Here is a 19,094-nt window from a genome sequence, read left to right on the forward strand (position 1 = left end):
TGTCTGTGGGTGGATCACTTCGTGCTACTGAATTTCTGCTCCTGTTTCAGAGACTTGTTGTGCTTTTGGTAGTTGTTCTCATTTTAAACCGTTTAAACAGTTTAGAACAGTTGTTTTCAAAATTACCGAATATCTTGACTCATTTTAAGATTTTTTGATAAAAAGAACTCTCCATGACTATTACTATCCATGATATATTATCTACACAATGATCTAAGGTTCCACTCGCTTTAGTAAACAGCAGCTGCAGTTTTTTTAACGATTTTGTCCTAAATAAGTCAATCAATAAAAAAGAACACGATCGAACAAAAAATAAATCGAAAAAAACTAACCTCAAAAGCTGCCTTCATTCCATCCGCGGCTGAAGGCTGCACCGTCTTGAAATGATCAACCACCAAGACAAGCTGGAGCAGTCAAATCCTTGATCCAGTTGTTGCTCCGCGTAGATCTGGTAGTGCTGCGATAAAGGCCTGTTCACATCGCAAGATGGGTCACAAACCGATTTTTTAATATATATTTATTTAGCTTAGTTGTTTGTAAGATTATTCGCTATCAAGTATTTGCTGTGACTAATCTTAATGATCTTAAGGTTAGCGCTGGAGAAGTCCGTCCCCGTTCGCTGGCGCAACCGGCGCTTCGGTTATGCTTCTGCTGGATTGCTGGTATTACAAATAATAAATATAGGACTATGCTTTTTTCTCTTTTTCTCACTTTATGTGATTTTAATCATTCATTTAAACCAAGCCTGTGGCTTGCACAGATGTCGTATTACCACGTTTGAGTTTTTTTTATACTTTTCGCTTCGCTTTCTGCAGCAGTTTAATCTAATAATATATGAAAAAGTTATCTACGATTTTTTTGACTGTTCCGTCTGTTTACCTCATCTGTTATTATAACTACAGCAATTTTTGAATCTTTCGATAGTCAAACTAAGAAAACAAAATACGAGCCTGTTTTACCTTATGGGATTGTTTGAATATTTCGATGAGAATTATGCGCGTAAAATAAAATACGATACAAACAGTAGAAAGTATCTGCTGCCTGTAAACTTCAGTATTCCCTAGATTTCCCCTCACTCACGAGTATTTCCTGCTTCACGGGCATAGGGTTTTCGTTTTATTTTTTGAGTACCACACCACTTGTGAATGTGTGTGTATGTTTTATTAGTATTGATAGATAGGTAGAATTTGTCTATTTGTATACATCTATCAGTTTGATAGAGTTAAAATAAAAAAAAGATTCCATGAATCGATTAGAAATATAATATTCTGATAGGCTAGATATTAATTGTATATTTTATAGAAGCATGTCTTTCAACTATATTTTTTTTAGATCAAGAATGCACAATAAGGATAACAAATCCCTTTCTTGCTGCAGGGTTATAGAGTGTAAATCAAATCCCCGTTAAACGTGAACTTTTTGGATCTGAAGCTAGCATATTTACACCGAAGCGAACATGAAATTGCGACGAATAGAATAGAACGAGATTTTGCATGCAGTAATTTGGCATCTGACCGCGTAAAGGGACAACTACGAACCTGCAAGAAGTAATGTTGTAGTCTGATATCAATCGGCAACTTTCTTGCCGTCGGCAAACGGATGCTGGTATGTGATGAAAGTTCATCTGTAGCAACAATTACCTTAACAAGCTTTCACCGAATCCTAATACGCATGTATCGCAAAATTGATGGAGTAAAATCCATCGATATGAACCTTTCTACAATGCATAAAGCCGTACAAGTGCAGTGCATCAAAGGAGGGCCATAGATACACTGCACTCGAAGTATACGCAGATTAGCTAAATATAATGAGTATATAAATTATAGGTTGACATATAACTTCAAACCGTAATGCGAATGATGATGCTGTGATTTAAATTTAAACTTATCAAGCAACCGTCAATGCAAAATTGTTATTCAGCGGGATAACAACGCAAACAGGATTTACTTTCTCGCTAGCCTAGTCGTTTGATTATTGGAATTGATCTTCTCTGTATCCGCCTAGTCTAAATATAAACGCAAAAAATGTGTTAATCTAACTGCGTTTTGATCCCTTCCTCTACCGGACAGTACATACTCTTAGGTCTATGTTGTGAATTGTTTGTTTGCATTGTTTTCATTCTTATTCGTTTCTTGTAAAACGCGATTTTGGTATTGTAAGTAATGAAGAAATTCAGCGATGTTTTTACACAGAGAAAATATATCTATGATTAAAACGTTAGTCGGCAAAAAGTGGTTTTTCACAGAAAAACCCAGACACTTTTCATTCAAAATGCTACTTTCCTATGTCTGTACACCTGTCCTGTTTTTTTGTAGATTACGATTCCTGCCTATATTTACAAAACATTTACATGAGGGATGATGCCACGCTATATTTCTCCAATAAGAAACGTAGATCAACTATAATTCCTCATCAAATTTTCTTACTGCGTGTATATTTTTTACAATGGACAGGAGCAGAAAAAAAAACACCAATAGAAACTGTTTTGTACTCTTTTCTCTCATTTTCATCGTTTTCCGCTTCTCGCAGGTAATATGGCCATAACTGTGACTGTGGCTGAAGACAGCAGACTTTTTAGATTTTCATGAAAAATCGTTCTCACAAAATGCCGTTCGTGAAGTACTGGTAGCTGTCGTAGAGCTTGGTCGAGAAGGAATTCAGCGAGTCCTGCACCAGTTGCTCCACCTTACGTTCCAGCTCCTGCTCGGTAAGGTTCATGTGGAACCGGTTGCGCAGATTACGCACCGTTCCGGAGCAGCCGTTCTTGAAGCACGGCAGTTGGGATGCTAGAGAGGTGACGAAAATCAATCAGTCTATTCTCAAAGTTGCCTTTGTAGAGATACTTACTGCTCCTCATAATCTCAACAATATTAATTATCCGATCCATGTGCTTTCGGGCTGCCTTCAGACCTTCCAAAAGTAGGTGGTTGAATTCGAACCACAATTCTGAGGAGGGTCCACCCATTACGTCTACGAACTCTGGCGTCAGTTTGAACGGCGACTGCTCGAAACCTGTAATCGCAATAATGGCATTAGTACGAACAGTTCCGTTCCCCTCGTTGAGCACAAAAATCCTTACCTAAGTTCTTGGGAGAGATACTAAGGATAAAGCCGAAGTCGATGTGTATCAGGTGACCGTCGGCGTGCAGCAATATGTTGCCGTTATGTCTGTTAATACACAAAAATATTAGAATAAGTTTTACGAGAATAATTGCCAAAAATTCTTACCGATCTTTAACCTGCAACAGGTACGATATCAGGCAATAGGCGGCACAGGACTGCATAAAGTTTCGCTGCGCCGTTCGGAACTGTTCCAAGCGCACGTCGCCTCCGTACTCATCGACAAAGTAATCGCTAAGACTCTTGTTACTGTTCTTTTTGATCTGGTGCAAGGACACGGTGTTCACAATTGGTTCGATCAGCCCGGAATCATTGGACAGGCAAACGATTTTGTACGGCCGCACCCACAGGTCCACGTTTTCCTCCTGCCAAATAAGCTTGAACATCTACAAGAGATGAAGGTTAGAAAACGTTTTTATGTGAACTTCATTCAATCAAAACCAGATAGTTACCTCCAAAAGTTGCGTCGCCATCAGTTCTTGTCGCAAATCATCACCACACTTGACAATGGCTGAAAGCAACTTCCAGCTTTGCAGGTGACCGTAAGGTGAGCTTTCGCGAATTTGTCTTTCCTTTTCGTGCCATGGTTCCTAGTTGAAAAAATGAATGAATTAGTACTGAGTTTCACTGTTCCAGACTGGCCACAACATACCTTCAAAATGGCAGCCGAAGGATCGTCAGGATCGAAGCTGAACGGTTTCGTGTTCTCAGTATTGAGATTGGCACAGTGACGACTCCGGACTTCGCCGATATTGAATAGAATAGGTGGACCTGTTGAAGAAAAGCAATTGATTACGATCGTTGCACAAAAAAACGATGATAAACCTACCGTGATCTCTCGAATCGTAGGAGTCCATCGAAAACTGGGAAATTGCATCCCGCTCGGAGAGACTCTTATGCAGATTCAGATATTGTGCGGTGATTTCATCATCTTCCTGGGACCATACGTCGTCCTCGGTCAGACTGTAGTCGCACATTGCCCCCAACATACCCCACGCGATACTCGAGGTGGGCGCTTCCCCGGAAGAGGAACACTCGGATGCTTTAGAATCGTGCTGCTTCAACGTTTGGTGCCCGTTGGTGGCACTGGTAATCGAACTCGAGTCTGCAGCTGCAGTCCCATCGGATGGTTTCATACCGCTGTCCAACCTTTCTTCGCTTTTGGTGTGCCGTAACGTTGGCATCATTTTCGGAATGACGGGAGAAGTGTAGATGTCATTTACCTCGACAACCTCCACATATATAATGTAGGGGGTCTTATCCTTGGAATTGAGGACGGCCATTTTTTCCTCAGTTATCCGCACTACATGGTGCGGTGTTTCGGAATGCAGTGGAAGCCAAACGCGCGCTGGAAGATTCTTGTTGATCAGGTTTAGGAGTATCCTCAGCCGAGAGGTTTTTTCAAACTTCGTCTGTAGAACGGTTAGCATACGACCGATATCGATGAGAGCTTTCATAAATTCCTTCTGTGGTACCAGTTTTGGAGCACCACAGGAGCACACAGTTTGCTGGCCGAGTAAATCATTCACCGTCCCCCGAACAGACTCGAAGCATACACATCCGTTATCGAAGGCCCGTCCACTGCTGAGGTCACCCAGGCAAAGGGGTTTCGCAGGGGCAGGATAGAGAATGGGATTCAGTGATAGTGATCCCATCAGGCCCGTCGCATCCGACTGGGAACGGTGGTGGGTTTTCTTGACGGTGTCTACGATTGGCTCAATCGGTCGGAGCTGCTGTCTCCTTTCGCGCTTTGGGTAGAGCTCTTTAAGCAACGTTAAATGCTTTCGACTTAAGCTGCCGCTGTTGCTCATGCCCATATTGAAGTTATAAGATTCCAGTAACCAAACACATCGCAAAGAGAAGTCCACCGATTGTCGACACCGATAGACCAAGTATGGATCCAGCACTTCGGACAGTTCTTCAATCTGCATGTACATTATGATCAACTGAGGGATATACAGATCGACCTCGGTGTAGGGAAAACTAAACAGTTTGTTGCCAATAAAGCTAAGAACGCCTGGTTCTTTTGAGTAGAAAAGGTAATGGACGGCGAAATGGATATTGAAAACTGGTGATTCGAAAAACCTTAGCAGTCCGCTCTGATTCCGCTCGGCTTTGAGATGAGGTTCGATGATTTCCCTTGGATTGGGGTAGGTCGGTACTGCTACTCCTGGCACCTTCAGTGAACTAGTGGACGATGATTTTGAAAGACTTTTGATTTCGGGCTCCGGCGATGGCTGTGGCTCCGGGGATAGTTGATTGTTGTTACCATTACTACTACTGTTATTACTAGTGTTGGCATTTGTCGTTACACCTGCTGCTGAACTGCTACTGCTGTTGGTAGTGTTACTGTTGTTGTTGGTACTGCTGGCTTCTTTGATTTTCAACCGAGACCGTAGAACATTGAACTCACGTTTCTTCGACATTTCCGTTGGCGATTTCACTTTTTCTTCTTCTTTTTCCTTATTTTTTGCACTCTTCTTTTCATGATTATCAATGATACTTTGGGCCGTCCGAAAGATGGCATTCTTGGTGGCACCGAAAAAATTTCGAAAAATGATATCATTCTTTTGATCGCTTTTTTGATTACTAGCAGCGGTAGTAGTAATAGTTGGCACAACCGAGGAGGTCGCAGTGGCAGCCGCTGTCAAATTTTTTGGATCGGATTCTACCGGTGTCGTCATATCCGCCAGCACAGTTTTGTCGTCTTCGACGATGGGTGTCACTGCGTCAACCTCATCCTCGCCATCACCACCGACTAGGTTATCCTCGTACTCGATGGGGACACAAATTTTCTCCAACATAATGGCGACTTTGGCCATGTTTTGTTCCCGATAGCGAACTTTATCACTAACAGTCTCTTCGGAGGAGGATGACGATCCACTACTACTGCTGCCGCCATCTGCCGATTTCCCGCTTCGGCAGTCTTTGTTCGGAAAACTCCTAGCGCCTTTGATGTTTCCCGGACCCCCGAGGGTCAACGGATAGAACCCTAGATCCGACTGTAACATCCGATATTCTTCGTCCATCGATGTCGTCTCGAGGATTTCTATGCACTCCTCCTCTGAGGGGTCAATTTCGCCAGAGTCGAGACTTTCCCGCGAACGCCGAATCCTGGTCAGTGATGTATGGTCCGGTTCCGAGCCGCAAATGATGCCTGGAGAGTGCGGAAACAAAAATTGCGCGTAATTAGAACCCAACTGAAAGCTGGAGAATGTTGTAAATTTTTGCAGCTACTTACCAGAATCATCCGACCCCAGACTGGTCAAGTCTTCTCTCTTCTTGCTGTCACTCTCCTTCCCTCCAAGGGATTCATTTTCCCTTTTTGCCGTTCGCAAACCAGATACTACAATTAAAGAATGTAAGCTTTACAATCTCACTCATTAATCAGAGCTCGCACCACCACCGACACTTACCAAGCGCAGATCCAGCTACGCTTCCGTCGATCATCGGCGCACTGCTACGGCTACAGCTGCTCAATCCCTCTACGGTGACACTTCCGCTAGCTCCCGTCCCTCGTGTAATCGCCGGCGTATTGGTCGGATTCGTTGACGAGGACTGAATGATTTTGGTGCACATTGTGGCACCGAGGATCGAGTTGGTACACAGTGTGTTCTCCGATTCGGCACTGGGCGACGACACCTCCACCTGGTGAGAAGAAAATGGGTAAGATAGATATGAACCATGGAAGCAAAATAATACCAACCTCAGGTATTCGCTGGAGGGCACTGTCTAAGCTCCGATTTCGGTGATGTTGAGTCATGTTGATTCGAGTATTGGTCACCTGCGACACTGGAGGTAATAGGATTCCCATGGATCTGCAAAAGGACGAAGTTTTGAAAGAAATTCATTAGAGTTTGGGGCAAATTTGTTTTTAATTTTAAAAGTTTTTTTACAAGATACGGAATGTTTATATCATTTGATGGGTGTTTCGAAAGAATGTTTACCCATTGAAAGATCTTTACTGGTACGACTCTGAACAGTATAACACAAAGCGTTCCGAACAAATTTCATGCTCTTTCTTCCTTTCAGAAAACAACGGCGAGTAAACACGTGCAGATAATTAATTCCTGCTTCGTCCTGACAAAGTGCTTCTCGCTTGCCAGACCGACTAACCGTATAATATCGTGTCACGAAATCGTTCTTCTAACATCCTACGATGGAGCACACTTTTACGCTGCGTAAAAGGGAAACGATCGGAGTATAAATCAACTTAGTCTGTACCTAAAAATAGCCCTTTTGGTTGACATCTTCCAGACACCGGTCGACCGACCGACGACCGGCGGAGGATGCTGTGAGAGGTGTCAGTAACATGTCGTATATGGGTTGAGCTAGCGACATCCACTTCATCATCGTCGCGAAAGTCTATTATATCTCGGCCACCCTCCGGAATATGATTCCCTTTTGTTTAGCTTGTCCTTTCAGAGGAAGCTATTGCGTGTTCCTAGTCGAAAATTGGTGTCGATAGGTGATTATTCAACCGCACTTCTAGGGTAAGGAATACAGTGCAGTAAAAGCGCGAGATTCAAATATAGGAAGCAATTTACAGAACAGGAAGACTTTTCGCAGCACTACTCTAACGCACGATGAGTAATGTTTTCCCGATGAAAACGTCGTGACTGCTCTGTTACTAAAAGTAACGATTAAGGTAGTAATTAAATAGCAAATAGCGACTGCAACAACAAAAAAATCGACACTTAATCGATGAGTTTAGCGACGGCAAATTACAATCGCTGCCGGAGCAATCTCACACTGACAGCCGTTTGCAACCCCCGATCGGAGATGGGATGATTTCGCATTGCGTTAGCTGAGTCGAATTACGTATGCACAAGGTTTATGAACCGGTTCTTTGTGGGATTTACTGAAGCCTGTTCTAGTGCACGAATCATTACGTAAAACGTGCTCAACAGGAACCGCAGTGTGAAGCAGGATGAAATGCGCCATCAATCTTTCCGACTGAGCGGACATCGGTGCTGGCAAAGGCGTCACTGCTGAACCAGTGTGAATAAAACTTCCAAACAGGTAGCAAATAAAAGGTAAAAGCTTGTCATAGAAGCCTTAACTCTTAAAATTAAAATACAACCTTCCGTTCAAAAAGGTACGAAAATGTAGCAATAAACCGTAGTTAGCTTGACGATCACCGACCAAAACCTTCAGATTTCGAACGAGCCCTTCACTGCGGAAAGGTCATTCTCCGACCTAGACCAGACCTTTGTGCTTTCTCTGTCTTCGATTAAGTGCTACTTCGATACTACGGCTCCTCTCTGTTCGACCAACATCATTCTGCGGCAACCGAAGTTAGAATGGCACAAAAAAACGCGCATAAACGCGAAAGCGCAACGACCGATGATGATGATGATCATGAGATACCTCACTTCTAAATTAGCCCCGCTTAAGTGTGTAGAGCTGCACTGCTAGACACACAGCAGCATGGCATGCATTATGCTTTTCATTATTATGTGCACCGTTTCGTGAGCCAGCATGGTGATGACGATGATGAGAAAAAATAACTGTTTTGTAATTGAATTACTTGCGATAATTAGCGGGTAGATGAGGAATGGTCTGCTATTACGTGCCTTTTCTGCTTCCAAAAGCGGCACTAGGCAGTGCATCTCACGACCACGACAAGTCGACGGTGTCCCTGAATAAAAAGAGACAGAAAAGAACCGTCGAGCGTGGGTGCAACCGGCACGGCAAGGCTGTGCAGTGCGAGACTGCAGATCCGAAGCGGAACTAGCAATTTATGCACTGCAACTCTCAGTGGCGTCCCATAGTTTTTTTCTGCAGTTCGAAAATTACACGTAGTCAACCCGCCGGATTCGGTCGGATCAGAAAGATGGAAGTAGTCCCGACACGGAACTTGAGCAAATAAAAAATAATGGGTTGTCTGTCCTATTCCGCTCTACCGCCCGTCTCAGCCGTTGCGTCGGGATTGGAGAACAAATTTCAAACATTGTTGCATCTTGCGCTACTCGGCACGGATGCGGTGCGTGCCCAGACAGGGGCGAAACTGATCTTGATAGTGCTTATCGCGCCACGGTTGTTAACGTGCGAGGCAGGCTGATCAAATCTTTTTTGGACTGGGGGATGATGTTGATTGAACTAATTTGTGGATCGTTAGAATGCAAATAGTTGCTTTACTCAGTTTACAATGCGAACTTATGTACCGAAGCATTAGATTTCGCATTCATTCGTTGAATCTTCCGTATTGCGTTTGCTAAACAACCTAGTGATATTTGACTGACCAGAATTAGGTTCAAGTTCGGTGCTTGTCATGCCTTGCATGACATATTTTGCTGTCACTGCGATGACCGTTGCCATATATTCGAGTTTTATATGAATGCGGCATAATCAGAAATGTCCGGTGTAAATATAAAACTTCATGCAATATTTCCCAAAGATGACTTTGATCAGTGACGAAACGTTGGACAAAAGCTACAATTGTTGCAATTGAATTTTGTTCATAAGGTGATCAGGAATGCAATGGCAAATTGAAACACTTTCGGCCTGAGAAAATATCAAGGTTGAAACATACATTCACGACTTAAAAACTGGAATAATTTTGCGTTATTGATAAAAATCGATCCCTGCTTATTAACCATTACGCTTGAATTTAGCACAAAGACATTTTAATGTAAAAAATACTTTGGTGAAAAGTGAATGTGAATCAACATTCACTATTCCTACACATTTACATCATTACATCACCTAAACTACCCGCCATAAGTTTGAATATTGCAGCACCTCTCAAAAAGTTAGCAGTACCGGGTCATTCCTTTTCAGCATATCGAGGTTTTGGCATCAACCGATCAGAAATTCTTTTACAGTTAAATTTATGTAACAAAAACAACCCATTGTTTAAGACACACAATTGAAAAATTGGTTAATAACATCGATTGTCTAAATCATACCGATCAACCAATCACTACCACTCTTCCCAAGCACAGCCGACACTAACGGATACAACCGGTCTGACTTTGTAAACGATTTGTTGTTGTTGTTTTACTCGAGGCCACTTTCTGGTTTTTGATGCTTTTTACTCTCCTTACCATTCCACAGTGGGGCGGCTCCATACAAATGCTGGTCAAGCGAAAAAATGTCTTCAAATCATGGAAAATACATGGTTTTTATATAATTTTGGGACGCTGAGTCCGAATTTGATATTATTTTTGCATGAAAATGCGTATTTTTGACGCCAGGGGAATTTTTATGTTATATATATATATATATATATATATATATATATATATATATATATATATATATATATATATATATATATATATATATATATATATATATATATATATATATATATATATATATATATATATATATATATATATATATATATATATATTATATGAGGAAAATTTTACGTCGGTTTCAATCTTTTGGAAAATAAAATGCATGATGCTTGAAAGACTTTCATATGCCATAAAAAACATAAAATATTGTTTAGTTATTAAAAAAAAGAAAAAAAAATGAAAAATATGCTTCGTGTTGAAAATCACTTATGACTTGTTTTTTTTTTCAAAGCGAATATATTACATTAATTCTGTTCATCGCATTCGCATTTTTTTCCATTCACTTTCACCTTCATCTTCATTTTTGTGTTCATTTTCAATACAGTATATTTCAATACAGTATCTTCAAGAAGGGTTTTCAAAATGCAGTTTCTAACGTCAAAATAATAATTCACTATTTGCTCTGTAGAAATTAGCAGGCGATGTATTATGTCATGGTTTATGTTTACACGATTGTTTTTACATGTGACTGGTATGATATAAACTTAAAACATGATTTTGGTAGTCAATGCTTCGTTAATTATCGAAATATAGATCAGTTAAACTTGTGAATATGTAAATAGTGTGATAAATTATACTGAAACTTGTTTGAAAACATTGTAATTATCAGACTAATACGAGCCATTTGTTATTCTGTAGACGGTTTGCAGTGTTCAATTCAAATTTACATTTTTGAAATCCGATTTGTGCCGAACACTCGTTGTTTCTCTTCGAAAGAAAGGTACTCTGCACAACTCTGTGCAGGATCGGATTAGATGCATTTTTAAGCATTTTTTCCAAGCTATCTTTTAAAACTAGTGCCCATAGTGCCAAACCCTGCCGTCTAAACTTTAAACGCTGTTTTATGCAAAAAATACGTAATTTTTTGATTCCGTCAATTTTTTTTTTTGAGTATTACATTGAGAATATACATTATGCAATGATGAGGATTTATTCTCCACTATTTTACAGACAACTTTTACTAAGACGTCATCAAGATTCAAGTTACTCTTAAGGCTCCAGCAAATTTCGCAACATTGCATTTTTTTCAAGAAAAACGCTGTAAAACGCTGACTCAGTACATTTTGAAAAATCATAGAAAATTCAAATTTTGTCGTAATGCTCTAAAAATTTGGATTCTGTCACTTCAATAGTATACAACTATAGGAAAAATATAATTGAAATGAAATTCACATTTTCAATGTTGGGTCGATGGCCAGCGATTCCCCACTGTGCATTCCCTATTCTTCTAAACTTCTCCCTTTTTCCAAATAACTAACGAAACCTTGATATACAAGGTACCATTCGAACATTTCACCTCATCATTCACATTCCAGAAGCCATCGAACTGAATTTCTCATTCGTGCGTTGACCGGCAAAGCGCACGATTTTTGCTGGAGCAGCAAGAAGCGGGTAGTGGCAAATATTGGTCGCTTATAAAAGCACATACCATCGAATTGAATCTCTCATTTTGGAAAATAAAATGCATGATGCTTGAAAGACTTTCATATGCCATAAAAAACATAAAATATTGTTTAGTTATTAAAAAAAAGAAAAAAAATTGAAAAATATGCTTCGTGTTGAAAATCACTTATGACTTGTTTTTTTTTTTTTTTTTTCAAAGCGAATATATTACATTAATTCTGTTCATCGCATTCGCATTTTTTTCCATTCACTTTCACCTTCATCTTCATTTTTGTGTTCATTTTCAATACAGTATATTTCAATACAGTATCTTCAAGAAGGGTTTTCAAAATGCAGTTTCTAACGTCAAAATAATAATTCACTATTTGCTCTGTAGAAATTAGCAGGCGATGTATTATGTCATGGTTTATGTTTACACGATTGTTTTTACATGTGACTGGTATGATATAAACTTAAAACATGATTTTGGTAGTCAATGCTGGTGATCCAAAACATAAACAATGACTAGTTTTTGATACTTCGTTAATTATCGAAATATAGATCAGTTAAACTTGTGAATATGTAAATAGTGTGATAAATTATACTGAAACTTGTTTGAAAACATTGTAATTATCAGACTAATACGAGCCATTTGTTATTCTGTAGACGGTTTGCAGTGTTCAATTCAAATTTACATTTTTGAAATCCGATTTGTGCCGAACACTCGTTGTTTCTCTTCGAAAGAAAGGTACTCTGCACAACTCTGTGCAGGATCGGATTAGATGCATTTTTAAGCATTTTTTCCAAGCTATCTTTTAAAACTAGTGCCCATAGTGCCAAACCCTGCCGTCTAAACTTTAAACGCTGTTTTATGCAAAAAATACGTAATTTTTTGATTCCGTCAATTTTTTTTTTTTGAGTATTACATTGAGAATATACATTATCCAATGATGAGGATTTATTCTCCACTATTTTACGGACAACTTTTACTAAGACGTCATCAAGATTCAAGTTACTCTTAAGGCTCCAGCAAATTTCGCAACATTGCATTTTTTTCAAGAAAAACGCTGTAAAACGCTGACTCAGTACATTTTGAAAAATCATAGAAAATTCAAATTTTGTCGTAATGCTCTAAAAATTTGGATTCTGTCACTTCAATAGTATACAACTATAGGAAAAATATAATTGAAATGAAATTCACATTTTCAATGTTGGGTCGATGGCCAGCGATTCCCCACTGTGCATTCCCTATTCTTCTAAACTTCTCCCTTTTTCCAAATAACTAACGAAACCTTGATATACAAGGTACCATTCGAACATTTCACCTCATCATTCACATTCCAGAAGCCATCGAACTGAATTTCTCATTCGTGCGTTGACCGGCAAAGCGCACGATTTTTGCTGGAGCAGCAAGAAGCGGGTAGTGGCAAATATTGGTCGCTTATAAAAGCACATACCATCGAATTGAATCTCTCATTTGTTTCTTGACTGGCAAAGCGTACGGTTGTTTTTGGAGCAACACGACTTGAATTTCACATCAGGGACGAATGACCGTTTGGGGTTAAAATCCCTTCAAAAAGAAATAAAATCAATTGAATTTTTCATTCGTTCATTGACCGGCAAAGCGGACGGTTCTTTCTGGAGCAGCAGGTGATGGCAAATATTGGTCGCCTATGAAAGCGCACGCCATCGAATTAAATTTCTCATTCGTTCGTATGTATGGATTGCTATAGCACGTTTGGGTAGTGATAGCGGATGTTTATCGAAGATTTAGTGTTTTTTTGTTTATTCATTAACGTTCATTAAAATATTAAAACACCTTAACGAACACGTTTGTAAATTAGGCTTTACATCAGCGATTCAAACTTCTTCAGCCATGAACGATCGACACTTATTTACTAGAAATTTCATTTAGAAAAAACAGGTTCTTTAATCACCATAAATTATCGGTAAAAGGAGTACCATAAATTATCGGTAAAGTTTTCTCAATGAGCATACATTTAGTTTTCGTTTTTGTTTCTCGGTGCCCGGCACACAGAGAAAAAACCAAACTTGTCTCTATCGTGAGAAATAACAAAACATTAGGAAATGCTCTATATAATAATTAAAAAAGTGATATATTTTCCTGTCACTCGCCAAAAATGAAGTTTTATGCTTAGCTGGAGCTAAGGTTTTTCTGAAGTGACAGCGCTGATATATAAGATCCATTCTTTTAGTATATATTATTATATATAACGCTTTAACGTCTCAGCATTTAGAAATACACTGTTAGATAAAATTGCAGAAAAAACAAGTAGACTCCGTCTACTATTTGTTTAAATGGAATATAAAAATACCGTTGTCCAACGTCATGCGGTCATTGTCATTGTCAAGCCTTGTTAAAACCTATCAGAGCTGGACCGGATGCATGCATACGATTCATCAGTGGTTTCCCTAACACAATCGACAGAATATCATACCTTGAAATTGGTAATGCACTCTTTGGAATATATAAACATATTTTAGCAGCAACAGCTGACTTCTATATATAGACCTCTATATATAGACCTGCGGACTGAATCGCAGCGAGCCAAAATAACTGTCAAACGTGCGAGCCAAAATGAACATAACGAAAAATTTGTATCAAACAAATAAGAAGAATATAAAAAACAGCGATTCCAGTGCTGCTGTCATTCACTACGCAGGTCTATATATAGTGTCTATACTGACTTCTTGTTTCTGACAGTGTATGCGAGTACTTTAAGGCTATGAAAAAGTCTACTTTCGGCTCAAACAAATCATTTTACTAGCCGACGCTGCGACGGAGGGTTTCATCTTAGCAGCAATTTCCGTTCAATGTATCCGTATCTGATCATAAATGAAATAACCAACTGTCCCTCTCAGGACAAGCAAACATGCAATGCTGTAATAGATGTTATCATTTTATCTTAGGTAGACTTAGAGGAGGTTGTTGAAGAGTCTGCTTTCAACTCAAAAAAAAAAAAAACATTTTACGAGCGAACGGTCACATTTTAGTAGCAGTGTCTGCGAGTACTTGGGGAGCAGGAGCTGTATAGGAGTCCGCATTTAGCTCGAACAAATCATTTTACTAGCGGATGGTGCGACGGACAGTCACATCTCAGTAACAGCAGACTCCCGGTACCCGTCAGTGTCTGTAGGCACTTGGTAGGACTATATGAGGGTCAACTCTTGGCTCAAATATCATTTCACTAGCGGACGGTCACATCAGCAGCAGTTTCCGATTAACGTATTTTAGATGAAATAACAAATTCTTCTTATCAGGAAAACCAAATGAGTGATTGAAGATTAAACGTTTTTCTCTACTTGTTTTGCGCTTGTATCTATTTTAATTAGGGTAATCATTGTTCAACAATTTAATCTTGGAGTTACTAACTTTTTGAAATTATTTTAATTTTTTAATTTACTCCAAATATTTAGTTTTAAATATTTGAAACTAATACCGATTTTGGAATTTGCCAAGTTTATCATAACTTGAGTTTTGAAATGGAGAATGCTTCAATACAATTCTTTTGTTACGCCTTTGGCGCCGCTTCGTTAATAAAAGGTTGGGGTCTTGGGTAATTGGCACAACAACAACAGTAACGAAATTAGACCGACGAAAAATAAGGAAGAATAAAAAAACTTCAACTCGATTGAAGCAAAGAAAAACGAACAGTAATTTTCAATCCATTTAAAGATGTTAAGAGCTAGAGTTTGAATATGCACCCGTAATTGTAATATTTCTCCAAAATTCCTGTAGAACAAGCCTTATGTTTACAGATAAAATGAAAGGCAATAAATTGCAATTGCTTTCAAGTGCAACCTTTGCATTGCACACGAGGACGTCGGGACGAAAATAAATAAAGTAGTGTAATGACTAATTGGAAGCTGCTTTTTAACATTTATTTTGAAATAGCGGCAAAGAGAATGACTTGTGTTTTATCTCAGGCATGATTATGATACCTTCCCCAAACTGTGATTTTCAGAAATTGTAGTTGGTTTAAAAGCCACGACTCGCCCTTGTTTCCTTTACTTTTTTTTTATTTTATTATCACTCTGTGTTAAAAGCAAATAAAAAAATCGCATCGCAATGAAATAAAATCCTAACTGGACATAAGAGATTACGTGTGTATGAACAGGAAAAACTCGTCAAAGAGCAAATAAAAAAAATTCCCCAACCAGAGGGGTCTCACTTCACTGACATAAAACGTCCAACAATCACTCAAAGCACAACAGCGCAGCATGCAAATTTGTTCCGATCTGCTTCATCGTCATAAAACAATGGTGTGTTACTGCATCAGCGCGTTTATTCCGATCCGATTTATGTGGAGTGAAGCACCGGTGACCAAGCAATGTCCACCCCACGCCAGCGCCTGTCATCATATCCCGTCGGTTTTGGCTACACTCGCTGCTGCATCAAACCGTGGCCGATCGGACCCCGATAGGTGTGCAATGTCAAAACAGCAATCTGCCGCGCACACACGCATCAAACAAGAATAGTGGCCCTGGCGGTTGCGATAGATGAACGGATTCGGTGCTGCGCTGCGGTTGCTTTGTTGCGTGGATCAAGAGGCCATTCACCAGGCCCGCGATCGGTGATCGAAATACATGCAGCATCGAATGCTTTGTTTTGGTTTCAAAAATTGCAAACCTGTTGCCTCGAATCGTTGGTGGATGGTACTGCAACGCTTTATTTTATCACTTGACTACTTCGACTCCGAAAAAAAATTCTTTTAAAGAAATTACTTTTCATAAAAAAAGTTTTTTTCTTTTATGTGGAAAAAACTGTAAAAATGATGTAGTATTTTTTTTCTTTTTGGAAGAAAGATAGCGTGCTCATTTAATTGATTTAGCGGTATTTTCTTTCGCTCTCGACTCGGTCTTCTTCAATACGCTGCGAGTGCAGCGAAGACAAATCCTTCCAGCAGCGGCAGCGGACGGACGTTGCGTAATCGCGTGGCTTTCAATTATTTCGAATTTTCTTCACTCAATCGAAATGCCAACACCGTAATTGATCTTATTGAAGCGTTCACAGCTTAGCCAGCCCCGTCGTTCGGCTTAGAGAGGCTCTGTTTGTGCTTTGCTGCAGTTTGGTTCGATAAATCGGTTGTTTAGTTTGGAGCTTCTGATGCAACGGTTTGTCGCTAATCGTGGACGGTGTTACTTTCTGCGTGTTACGCAACAACCGTAGCAAAGAAACTTGTAGAAAAAAGTTTGCCCATCTTGAAAAGATGAAAACCGGTTTCAAACAGGTATTTGAAAATGGATTACGAAAGGAGTATGGTTAAAAACCAAAAAAACAACAACAAGCAAAAATGAGCAAAAAGTGTTGTAAAATCGAAATAAATTATTGGAACGATGGTACGACTTCGTTTCAAAAGACATAGTCAAAAAGTAAAAAAGAATGTAGCTAAAATGTCGGAGCAATTTGAAGAACGCATAACAAAAAAGCAAAAAACTTTTATGAATGAACCCAGTTATTTGGACTATTCTGACTCAAGTGTTATTTTTTTTAAAATCAGTTGAAATCATGTAAAAATTTTACCTCAAGAACTTAAATCTCTACTTAAATTGCGTGTATGGACCATAATACTACTTGTTTCCAATACTAACTAACTAACTTATGAAGTTTAACCCTACAAAACACGATTCCAAACCATATTAAAAGCATGTTGAAATTACTGGGGTGGGGTCGTTGCGCTATTTAGTTTTTTCAAAGAAATGTTGTAAATGTTTAATTTTTTGTAAAATTTATCTCAAATCACCTTCAAAATAAATTTGCATTTTAATTTATCATAACCATTCTCCAGATAAGTGACTCCGTTCTGCGAGAAACCAGTTCCATTAGAACTGAACAACAAACAACATCTCTTACAGCCACATCCATCAATTTAACTTTACCTGGAGTCAGAGGTTGCGCGTGTGAAACACTAAAATGCAGATAAGTTTCATTTGCCTGTATAAATAATGAACCTTCTGTTAGTTAGCAAGTGGCAGCACAGCCGGAACCTAGAGAGACTGGCTCCCACAGAATCGTTCCGATACTTCTTCCGGTGTGCATGTGCGGTTGTGGACTGACATCATCATCATTATATCTTGTGTTCTCCAAACTACAATTTTCCCTTCTCGAATAACTGAAGCTATTAGACGTCACACGTGCGACCCTTTGGCAGACTCGGTGGGGGTGGAAGATTGGCAGAATGTGATTCGCGTGTCGAACATTTGATACAAGTGCGATACTTGCCAGCTGCCTCATGTGTTACTGTTTTTTCATGAGATGAATAGAGCTGTTTCGATTGTCGTTAGCAACGATTTTTTTTCTTGACAAACATTTTTATTAGATAATAAAGGCAGATCCAAAGTGCTTCAATTTAATAATAAAACGCTTTCGCCCTTAGTCTCCAGCACTAGCTTTCGTTATCATATAAACACACACGCACATAAACCGGTGACCGTGTTAAAGCTGTGTATTACGTCAGGCTGGGTGGTATTCAATTTTGAAGGAAAAACATTTTTTCTTTCATTTCTCTGACAATCGCTTCGAAGAAGAAGACGAGTAATCTCCTTTTTCTCCAGACATGTGAATGAAGCGATGGAGGAAGCTTTATAACCGGGATTATCAGCTTTTCAGTTATTCGGTTTAGATGTTAAGGATTCAAAACATCACATGAGAAAGACACCGACGGCGGTAGGTCTGGTTTTACGTTACGATCTCGGATGGATGTGCTTGCAGTTGAGCGTCGGTTGTGATTCGACAACTTAACGGAGAGATTAAGCTTTGTAGTTTCATCATTTTTATGGCGAATGGGGTTGTTGAGATAGCGTGTAGTTCACCATGAAACATGGCTTTTAACTACCATAATAACTGCCATGAAACATTTCGTTTTATTTTGTAGTAGTTCAAAGAGTAAAAGCCGTCTTAACTTTTTGTGATATATTTGTTTTTTTTTTTCACATATATAAGTTTTATTTGTTTTTTGACCACATCACAACTATTTGACCGCTTAGCTCCACTTTTTAAAAGCAATATTTTGTTTACACTGGTCGATAAAAGCGAAAAAAAGTAGCCCTAAAACTCAAACCAGGAAAAAAGAAAACATTACAGCTTTTTGATTCTTTCTGTGAATTTTGGTTTCGTTAGCAAAGATAGTTTAAGGTCGTAGAGTAACGCTCGCCTGGTTCGTCGCTTCTACATTTGCTTACGGGAAAACTTCACTTAAGTCTCCGAAGACTTTACGCACTTCTGACTTTGCTAGGAAAAATTCACAGGAACGGTGCAATAGC

The 19,094-nt window shown here is 39.3% G+C and overlaps 1 protein-coding gene across 2 annotated transcripts in view; it reads right to left on the reverse strand.

The window, feature by feature from the left end:
* Positions 1 to 1,139: 1,139 nt before the first annotated feature.
* Positions 1,140 to 19,094, reverse strand: part of LOC129721093 (phosphatidylinositol 4-kinase beta) — a 142,281-nt gene continuing 124,326 nt past the window's right edge. For both annotated transcript variants that reach the window (XM_055673224.1, XM_055673225.1), the window contains 10 exons: positions 6,827 to 6,938; positions 6,537 to 6,768; positions 6,362 to 6,466; positions 3,950 to 6,277; positions 3,773 to 3,891; positions 3,573 to 3,710; positions 3,229 to 3,506; positions 3,080 to 3,168; positions 2,848 to 3,012; positions 1,140 to 2,786 (listed from right to left, as the gene is read on the reverse strand). In XM_055673224.1, the coding sequence (XP_055529199.1) occupies positions 2,599 to 2,786; positions 2,848 to 3,012; positions 3,080 to 3,168; positions 3,229 to 3,506; positions 3,573 to 3,710; positions 3,773 to 3,891; positions 3,950 to 6,277; positions 6,362 to 6,466; positions 6,537 to 6,768; positions 6,827 to 6,938 (3,754 nt within the window). In that variant the 3' untranslated portion in view covers positions 1,140 to 2,598. The remainder of the gene's footprint in view (positions 2,787 to 2,847; positions 3,013 to 3,079; positions 3,169 to 3,228; positions 3,507 to 3,572; positions 3,711 to 3,772; positions 3,892 to 3,949; positions 6,278 to 6,361; positions 6,467 to 6,536; positions 6,769 to 6,826; positions 6,939 to 19,094) is intronic.

Source organism: Wyeomyia smithii, chromosome 2, assembly GCF_029784165.1.
Source record: "Wyeomyia smithii strain HCP4-BCI-WySm-NY-G18 chromosome 2, ASM2978416v1, whole genome shotgun sequence".
In the NCBI taxonomy this organism is placed as follows: Eukaryota; Metazoa; Arthropoda; class Insecta; order Diptera; family Culicidae; genus Wyeomyia; species Wyeomyia smithii.